The sequence below is a fragment of the Xylocopa sonorina genome, chromosome 9 (genome assembly GCF_050948175.1).
Source record: "Xylocopa sonorina isolate GNS202 chromosome 9, iyXylSono1_principal, whole genome shotgun sequence".
Lineage (NCBI taxonomy): Eukaryota > Metazoa > Arthropoda > Insecta > Hymenoptera > Apidae > Xylocopa > Xylocopa sonorina.
The window spans coordinates 5,329,477-5,339,499 of NC_135201.1; the positions used below are offsets into that span (position 1 = coordinate 5,329,477).

The 10,023-nt window shown below is 45.0% G+C and overlaps 3 protein-coding genes across 3 annotated transcripts; all 3 read right to left on the reverse strand.

Moving 5' to 3' along the window:
• Positions 1-1,137: 1,137 nt before the first annotated feature.
• Positions 1,138-2,807, reverse strand: LOC143427063 (uncharacterized). Its single transcript, XM_076900891.1, has 5 exons — positions 2,659-2,807; positions 2,444-2,576; positions 2,245-2,376; positions 1,656-1,881; positions 1,138-1,545 (listed from the first exon to the last, which is right to left on the reverse strand). The coding sequence occupies exons 1-5, from the start codon at positions 2,668-2,670 to the stop codon at positions 1,191-1,193; spliced, it is 858 nt and encodes a 285-aa protein (XP_076757006.1). The 5' UTR covers positions 2,671-2,807; the 3' UTR covers positions 1,138-1,190.
• A 2,094-nt stretch (positions 2,808-4,901) lies between these two features.
• Positions 4,902-5,562, reverse strand: LOC143427287 (uncharacterized). The gene is made up of 3 exons (XM_076901261.1): positions 5,376-5,562; positions 5,206-5,306; positions 4,902-5,126 (listed from the first exon to the last, which is right to left on the reverse strand). The coding sequence occupies exons 1-3, from the start codon at positions 5,560-5,562 to the stop codon at positions 4,911-4,913; spliced, it is 504 nt and encodes a 167-aa protein (XP_076757376.1). The 3' UTR covers positions 4,902-4,910.
• Positions 5,563-6,945: 1,383 nt separating this feature from the next.
• On the reverse strand, positions 6,946-7,515 carry LOC143427102 (uncharacterized). Its single transcript, XM_076901001.1, has 2 exons — positions 7,382-7,515; positions 6,946-7,183 (listed from the first exon to the last, which is right to left on the reverse strand). Exons 1-2 carry the CDS (start codon positions 7,467-7,469, stop codon positions 6,981-6,983), a joined length of 291 nt encoding a protein of 96 aa, XP_076757116.1. The 5' UTR covers positions 7,470-7,515; the 3' UTR covers positions 6,946-6,980.
• Between the last annotated feature and the right edge of the window lie 2,508 nt (positions 7,516-10,023).

The following is a 10,023-nucleotide window of genomic DNA, read 5'->3' on the forward strand; positions in this document are numbered from 1 at the left end:
GTTCAGGCCCGCACGGCCCATCCGCCCCACCGCCGGCTGTTTTCGTGGACACACGCGTCGATCGAGACGGGGCCTCTCCTTAAGGAATTCTGGCCGGCTCACGGGGCCGAGGCGCTCCCGTGAATGGGAAAGAATCTTTAGCGGATACGTACCGCCCGATGAGAACACGGATCTCTATGGAACGCCATTGATTCATCGCGCACTCGACTGAGCTGATTTGGTTTTAATTACTTTTACTTATCGCGTGAACTCTTTCTCTCTTTGTTTCTTCTTTCGTCGTCTCTTTGGTAGATTTGTTTTTTTATTTTTTTATTTTATTTGATGTTGCAAGGGAATTTTGGGGGTTTTGTTAAGGAATTTGGTATTAAGTGGGACACGAGGAGGGCCTGGCGTTTCGAAAGTTCGTCGATTAGAAAATCTGGAACTGGTCGTTTGTTTAATTAAAATCGGGACGCGTTTTCCGCCGAGCGAGGGGAATGAATGTTTTATGGAGGCGTCAGGGACGCTTCTTTCCACGGTTGCTGAAAAAAGAAGCGTAATCGGCCCTCCGGCTCGAGTTGGCACGCGCGTGAGTCACGTACGTGGACCGAGCACTGAAATTCCGCTTGGATGGTAATACAACCTAATTCCGGCTATCTTTATCGCCGGTTAAAGAATCGGTGGGACACGGAATCCCAGTGAAATCGTTACTTTCCAAACCGCCACGGGATCAAGAGCAACGCGGCCGATTTATCATTCCCCATAACGCGTCTGCTTTATTAAACTTTCGATTATCACGACTCACTGTCGCTGGACTGCATTTGGAGTACTATTAAACTGTTAAAAGAACGAGAGAAACGAGCCACAATTTCATTTCGATCAGCGTGATCTAACGTTTTGCATTTTAATGGTAACATAAATGGTGCACGCGTCAGGGAAGAGCAGCCATAAGTAAATTATGAATCATAATCCCGGATAAATTACTGCGAACTTCACCATTTCTTATAGACAGAGCATGTGGTTCGATTGATTGAATAATAGCGTTCGTTCCTAAATTAATCGATTATTAAAAATCTTTTTAAATGTCGTCTATAATATGACAGGTATAATTTAATAAATTTATTTAAAAATTGGAAACATTTTTGGAATTGAATTAACTCATTTCGTTTTATTTGTATTATGCAGTTTAATTAATTAAGATTTGTGACCCTTCAGGACCAGTTCCAAAGGAAGGAGTATCCCTCGAGCCGTTGGCTCCCGTTCACCGTAATGGCGCTTGGAACAAACGAAATATTGGGCTGATGACCGAACTCGTTCGACAGATACTTCACTCGTGTGTCGACACCGTTTTCATTCTTCGAACGATAGCTGCCATCCTTCCTGCCACTTTTATACCCATCCTCCTGATGCCCGTGAGAAGTGATCGTATAATTGAATCGATAATAAAGATCGTTCGCGATCTTTTCAACGGTTTTATCGTCCACGTGGGTGTAATTAAAACTTGGATCGATGGCTGGTTGTTTCTTCGCAAAATCTATCCTGTCTCTCACATTTACTTCAGCTGGACTCTTTCCTCTTTTTTCTGCGGATAAATCCTTCGAATCTTCGGGAATTTTGTTTCGTCCTTGCAATGGGACGTCTGTAAAATTTGGTCCTTTAAATTGCCTGAGAAGAACAACGGAGAATTTGATTGTTTACCATCTTTCTTCTTTTCTGTTTGAAGTTTCATCATCCTTTGCAACAATGGACTCGTAATTGGTTTGCGTTCCGTGGTTGTTACAGATGAAGAGGTCTCTGCAGATTTGTCCGCGACCTTGCAACCGCTGCAGGCCCTCGAGAGCGCTTCTACCAGTTTCTTCGCGACTTCCGGACGGTCCTTGAATATCTCCTGGGCATCCTTCACTTGAATTCGGTATATTTACCAATCAGGTGTAATAAAAATGGGGAATTAAATGGAAACGTGAACCATTTTGTAACACTGTTCTCTGTTAAATTTCGAACGAGCTCTGTGTAAAATTCTTGGATACAGGAAAAGATTTTTAACCCCCTTAAACACCTAAATTGCACCCTTTGAAATTAAAATAAAAATCATTGCAATTCCTCCACATATTATTTCATTACATTACTATTATTTCAAACTTGTAATCTGTCTAATTTTTTCACAAATTCCTATAGCAATCGAAGAAAGTTCCTTCGATACAAATAAATATATTTCAATTAATTCTGATTCGTCGATGAATAAATTAAACTATTCCACAGACTTACAGCTTTCTATTCGTCTATAGCTCATTCTGGTGATAATAAAATCGCCATTCTTGTCAGTCGCGTATTCCGTTTCGTGATAAACTCCATCCGCGGTTATGAATCCATACTCTCCCATGACGATTCCATCGGAATCTAATTAAATAACGAAGAAAAAGCAAATATCTGCACTCTTTCAATTCCTTCGTCTCTCCACGCGTACCTTTCTTCTCGTATCTGTGCTGGAAATCAACCACGTTGAACGAGAACTCGTAGGGCCTGTTCTCGTCGCTCGTTTCACCAGCCACAGCGAAATTCCAGAAAAGAATGGCCCAGAGAAAGCACGGAATCGTCGTCTGAAATAATCAGACGAGAGACACATACGCGTTACACCATCGTATCGCGATAATAATCCACAATTACGAGGAACTCGCTCACCATGGTGGCCATGTTCGCGAGGAACTCGCGTCTGGACGGTCGTAGGGTCGAACGAAGAAGACTCGAGAGCTTCTCGAGCGGTCGATGAAGACGCGGAGGAGCAACGAAAAAATTCAGCTCGTCGATCTATCAAAGGATTCATCGCGGTATTTATGCGTTGGTAGAATCTATGGAAGCGTGTATGATTGCTTTCGCGCGTCTGAATAATTATAGGACGACGGTCTGTAAATCTTTTACGGTTTGCCGGAGGGACGTTTGCTCGTCTACGATGCTTAGAGTCGTAAACGTGGTTGTTAAACTGTTCCTCTGCTTCTAACGTGGGTATGGCGCAAGACTACTTAGAATGACCATATCGAGGGAATTTCTTCGCGAGTGTCTGCGCAAACACTGCGTTTGTCCTCTCAATTAACGTGCATGCTCGTTCGATGAAATGTGAGCGCTTGTCTCGTTGCATTACGAGGTCGATGAAGACTGCTTGGGTATAGGTCATCTATGGTGGAAATCAGTGTTCGCGATGATGTAATATTCCTGGCTTATAATTTTCTCGCAGAGATCGGTGGATACCAGTTTCCTTAACAAATACGATCTTACAAACGTGTCATTTGCATCGACGCGTTAATAAATTACATTTTCGTTTCGTAGATTAGAGGTTCTGATCAAACACTGCTTGAGATATTGCTCGATCGTCGAGCATTATTTACTTAAGAAATTCTATTGCTTTATTCCAAGCACGTGTATATCTTTTTAATTTTGAGATTTCTTTAAAAACGAATAGATTGCGTGAAGAGTGGAGGAGTTTCGAATGCGTGGTTCGCGCCAACGCCATGGCGAACAGTCGAAGAGGATCGAATGCTTTCACGCTGGGCGAAGTTGATGACAGTGATTAGTCCGGGTTCTACTCCGATTTGCCGTGCGTATGCGTCGTGCATCGTGCATTTTGTAGTTTAGAAAACGGTATAGCGCCGCGATTCGTATGGCTGGCTGTCGATACTGGATCGATGGCGATCGCATACTAAACGAGCGAACGGAAGGTGGGTTTCTGGCACGTATACGCACCGCGAATATCGAGGCCTTGGTAAATACAATTCGACATTGACAGGACTTTCGTCACCGTGCCCCTAACATTGATCTATATCCGCCTCTAACGAGCCCTCCGCGTCACGCGACGCTGCGTTCGCCATTTTTCAACTGGAACGCGGCTGCAGTTGCACTTTGTTTGAAAACTAAATTAGATTCTATGATAAACTCCTGAAATTTTTTAAATCTAGTTTTAAATAATTCTGTGCTGTGTTCTGAACAATTTTTGAGTACGATAAATGTCGAACGATTGTTGCTTTCGATAGCGATTGTTGTTGATGAAAGTCTTTATTATAATATCGAGTTATCTTTTAATTTAAGTAAGAGAAGAATTCTGTATTACGCTCTAAAATATTTGTGGATGCAGTAAACACATACTTTAATTCTTTATGACTCTTTGAAATTAAAAAGAAATTGTTGCAATTTCTCCATATATAATTAGTTACGTTAGCGTTATTTCTGTCACTTGAAAATCGTAGCTTAAAAAATGCTTAGCATATACTTGCATCCCTTAAAATTAAAAATAACTAAAAGATACTATATCAAAATGGTAACTCGAGAGAGGTTGCAGAATTAAATCTTCAACTCTAACGACCTTAAATAATTCCTGACTAAATAATCTAACAATTATCGTCAGAGTTGACGATAAAATATCTCCAATAAATTCAGAACCGATCGCTGTTACGCGGCTCGTATAATCGATATGGTCAACGGTCCAGCTCTATGATTTCGAAAGTGACTAGACGCGGTCAAGTGTCGCCGAGGCATCCGCTTCGATCGCCGTTGAAACCGACGGGCGTCAACATCTCGATTTCGATTTCGACGTTGGACTAAACGGCTGAGAAAAGGGAAAACCAGCGCGCAGTCGATCGCCTCCGAATCTGGACCGAAATGCCGTTACGGCTGCCCCCAAGTAGGTCACTCCGGACATCTCGTTATTGGTCAGTTCACCGGACGTTCCGTTCGCCTCCGCTTCAAGGTTACAATGCGATCAAACGCCGCTTAATTACACGACTCAACTACTTCTCGGTATATTTACGCGTCTAACCATTACAATTCGTACAAAAGAAAAAATAAATCTTCTTCCAAAAGTTCAACTCGATTTTAAACGTGCGTTGTAAATTGAAATTGTAAAAAAAAAAGAAAAAGTTCGAAAGTGTTGTCGGTTGTTTGGTTTATCTTCCGAACCAACCCTCGTCGTCGTCTTCCGGTTGATGATAAGTGTGATAATAGTGCTCGTGATATTCTGGTTTGTGGATCAGCACCACTTCCGTTTTCTGAGAGCTCTTCAAGGTGTTGTACAGCATCACTGCCAGCGCGAGTTTTCCTACGAGGATGCTGCGGAGGAAGCTCATCTTCAGAGATGCGATGGTCCCTGGTAGCCACAATAACTGGCAAGTAAATAGGATATTTCAAATTAGCGGGCAGCATCGAATTTTGAATCAGAAATGTCGCGTGTAGAATGCAAACCTGTATCAATAGAGGAGCCATCATCATCGCTGTACCGATTCTCTGCAGGATTCCATTTTTGAATTTTAACCTTCCACTGCTCTGTCTCGCCAATTCGTTTCCTTAAAAATAGTGATACATTTGCGAGTCGTTGATATTAATTGTGTGCGCAGACACATTCTTTTAATTACCGTCCAGCAGAGACATCCTCAGCGTGATACTTGCTTCGTCGTTCGCGACGTACAGCGTAACCTCTCGAGAAATGTCGATCCTTAACGTCTCGTTTGAACCCACCTTCGCATCGTGTCCCGCGTCGACGATGTTTATTAACGCAATCGCAAAGCACAGACAGCAAAATATTGCTTCCAATTTACGCATGGTAGCTGGTAGAAAGCTGATCCTTAAATGTGAACGTCGACTCGTTAATCTCTGCCTTCTACAGTGATGTGCATATATATACTAATTCTAGAGATACCAAAATGCTCGAGATTACTAAGCAACATTCTTTTACGCAAATCTTACGATGCGTTTCTTCAAGCTTTCTCCTAATTTCCTACAAGAATATAACAACTTCCGTAAAACGTGATTTTCTTCGATTAACAGCAGTTAAGGGTTGTTAACCCTTCGCTCTCCTATCCCACATTTTATTTCGTCTTAAAAATGAACGCGCGTAAAAATTGGAGAATAAGGTTATTTGATAGAAACAGGAGTAAAGGGTTAACGAGACCACCACACGCGTAAAAATTGGAGAACAAGGTTATTTGATAGAAACAGGAGTAAAGGATTAACGCGACCACCACACGCGTACGTTTCCTCGCGTTTTCAGCTATCGTTTTATCGATGTCATGTTTGTGGGGGAGCGATTTTATAATTCCAACACTGGTCACCGTTACATACCAATTCCTGTGCACCAGATATGGTGTTAATCACGCGTCGTTACCTTATTCCCACTTCTCAGCGACAATTCGGATCGGTCGTAACATTCTTTCGCGATCCGCACCCGCGACACGGAGCGCAGTTTCGGTACGCGCGAGAGGAAAACGAGACCGCGTCCTCCTATCAATATTTCATTAGCGACGCGATAGAACGCGTGGTGCTCGCATTGAATCACCGCGGATACTGCCAGGAGATCGGTGCTACCGGAAGACAGGCATTTTCTTTCCTCGGCTACCCCACTGGAAAGCAGCGAACCGGGTCTCCGCAGTCTGTTGGGGCCGGCAGACGCGGTTGGCTGCTGATTCGCGTGAGCTCAGCTGACCTTGAAAGGCGGAAAATTCAATTTTGCCTCTCCACGATCGACGAGAATCCTCTCGTTTTCCTACTCGACTCATCGCGAGAGAACGAACGAAAGAAAAAAAATGTCCTCTATTCAAGACGATACATTAAGGAGAATCGAGTGGATAAAAAGAAAGAAAAAAAAAAACAGGATTTAATAAATACATTCTACGGTCGCGCGTACATACACATATGGTTTCGTGGATGAGGATAAGAGTAGTTTACATGATAAATTAAACTATTACTACGGTGTGAGGTATTCGTTGCTCCTTAAACGTAATCGTTAGCAATTTTGGTTTCGCGATTTGGTCGATCGTTTTCGAGATGCACCAGTCTTGCCCTTGAACACTTGAACGGTCCCTGCGTCGCTCCGTCTCGCTCGCGATCGTCTTCCGCGCGAGCCTCGAAGAAGGAACGATGATCGATCGCGAGGGACACGCGATAGCCTGGTTTCAGCTGCGGTCGTCGAAGGTGTAGCCTTTGCACGCGAGGAAGAGAGAGGAGTACTCTTTTTGCGGGTACTATCCTCTGTAGTAGTAGTGCTCTCCGGTGTCCTCTGGACCGCTGGGTGGCATCCAGCCGCCGTACGCTTGGCTGTGCGCCGTTGGTAGGCTGTTGTGAACGTGCACGTGGATCGGTTGAGCCGTTTGCTGCGCGCTCTGCTGCCAACCGGTCGAGAACTTGGCTATCAGGGTACCCACTTTGAGCATCAGCAGAGTGGCACCTGTGTGAAACGAAGTTTTTATCCCTCTCAGAACGAAAGAAATCGGATCGCAGGAAATACCAACGGCGAACCGATCCGTAAGACCGATCAACCGTGCAGAGGTATCGTCGATAAAGAGGTCGACGATTTTGTATGCACGCCGCGTACACTTTCAAAGCTGAACCGTTAGCCGTGTGGTACTTAGGAATTTTTGCTTACCGATCAGCAGTCCCTTTAACGAAATCACTGTCAATACGGCCAACATCGTCATCATCACTCCCATTTTGTACATCATCGGCATCAACATGAACTGGATCCGCTTGTGGCCGAACGTCCTGGCTTGTCTGCTCGTGGCCTCTAAACGTATCAGAATTTTCTGTTATCATCCTCGCCAATCGAGTTCAACCATTTTCTACTGAATTAAAACGATTAATAACGATTGTTCCATTCAAACCTTTCTAAACTATACAAACCCTGCGATAGTTATTAATTAATCGTGCGATCTAAAATTTAAAAAATCGCTTTTCATACTCACAAGTAGACATTGTTATTATTAATTCTTTAGAGAACGATAAACGACGATTTCACGTGAACTGTATGGTTAAAATTTACCTTGATCATCGCGAGGACCGTTGAGAAGCTCGTCGAGGAATCGTCTCAGCTCCAGAATGTCCGGATCGGCCGCTGCGTCCTTGGAAATCGGCAGCAGCTTGGTGACTTTGCCGCGCGCAACTTCATGCCGGTTCCCAGTAACGACGCCGCCACTCTCGGCGGCCGCGAGGATTGCGCTTTTTGGAAAACTAGTCGCGAGCAACGCGCACACCAGCGTCCAGCCAATCGTCCGCATTATCGAACCGGTTGCGATCACGTGATCCTCTTCATCGACACCGGGAGCGGTGCTCGCGAGCTGAATTTTCCCGACGCCCGTTCCGGACGATCGTTTCGAATGGTTCACTCGAGGCGGAGGACCAAGCGGGCCAGGAACCACGAATTGCGCACGCGGACGGTTGTTAATCGGTCTCGCACGAGCCGCGGTATGATTCAGCCGGAGAACCGCGACGCCGTTCAAACTACGAGGATCGAGCTGTGGTGCGCGCGGTAGATCTGCGCAGCGCGTCAAATTTCCTACTCGGCGCCGATTTCGTCGGACTACGGCGTCGTTGGAACACTTTTGGCGGCCGCCATTGTCTACTCGTCGCGTCCACGAACGTGCAGCGCCTTTTTTTCACGCAGTTTTGCACACGAGTCCCGATATTTATTCTCGTTGCTCGTACGAACGATCTATCCTTCCTTTTTTCCTTTTTTTTTTCTTCTTTTTAACGCAAGAATTTATTGTATGCAATTAGTCGGTACGAGAGATGGTATCAGAGCAGTGGTTCCTTTTAGTTGGAACCGTTTTTCGTATACGAATGGGTACATACAGCATGTCCCACTTTCTATATCACTGTCACGGTCACCGTCCCGCGATCACCCGTGCACATTCCTCGTTGTGAGTGGGACTGCTTGACCGTGGAATGGTTAGAGGGTCTCCGTGTCAGAGGCGTCGTGCGTCCATCTGTCGTCGTTATTCGAGCGCAGACGGAAAGCGAAGTAAAGTTGAGCGAGATTAAGCCAAGGGTGGTCCTCTGATGGAACCAAAGGTCCTCTGATGGACTCATTGGTCTTCTGATGGGACCCAGGAAACGGTAACTTTAGAGTCATGCTACTGTTTTTATATCGAAGAAGAGGAACGATGAGTCGACTCGATTTTCAAACCGCAACGAGTTCCTCCGCGTCGCAACGGTAGGATGACCTCTCGACGAGCCATTGCTCGATCGTTTGACCAGGCGAGGGAATCGATCGACGATTCAACGCTTGATTTTCCGAGCGTACGGATAATCGGATTGCATAACGTCTAGCTGGGATGCGTGACGCGTTTCGAGGCGCGAAACGAGCGAAAGCGACGTACCATCCATCGACGAGAGGAGTTGTGAACGCTGCTTTAAGCGCTGCTGGCCAGAGCTGGATGGATAAAAGGAAGAGAGGCGGTGTATACAGGTTTACAGCGAGTGAATCCGGCGTAATAGGAAGAGAGAAAGAGGAGCCGAAGATGGAAACGGAGGTGGCCATGTTGGAAAATAATACGCGTGGTAAAAATCGTTTACCCTTCCCGCGCCCTGTTGCCGTGTAGAGCTCTTCCCCTCCGCCTTGCCCTTGGTCCACGTCCGGTCTCGATTCGCTCAAGGACTAAAAATCCAACCCCTTGCCCAAGCCCAGAACCAGAAAGGCCGTATTAAAGATGTACTCGAGGCCTCGCTTCGGTTATATCCCGAGTCGTATCCTCCAGCCTCCGCGACTACTTCTCTCCCCTTGCTGCCTTTTTTGCCTGTCCTCGCGAGTCGAACGCACCGCAGTGCTATCCAAGCTCGATATCGCGGCCATTTGCTAAATTATTGCCTATCACTGTTGGTCCTTCTAAAGAACCGAGCGAAACGTTTCTAGTATCCAATATGGCGGAGGATATTAATGTATTCAGTATCAAGTACGAGTTTGGGTTTATAAAAGAAACTTTTAATTTCATGATACGATTCCTATTTTTTTGTGGAGACTTATATTGGAGGATAGATATACATTGCGACGTGGATCGATTGGAGAACAAGTCACCCTTGTATAAAAAGAGATTGGAAAGGTAAAGAAAGAATATTTTCTTCTTGAGAGATAGAGAAGAATATATTATGCAATATGCATCGTATAATGCGAACCAAGTAGCGTGTCATACGAGGTGCACCAGAATCGTAAGAATCTTGATTCCTCTTATCGATAACTGCGCCTCTCGTCGGAATTCTCCTATGTTCCTTAACCTGAACGAGTTTTTTTCTACC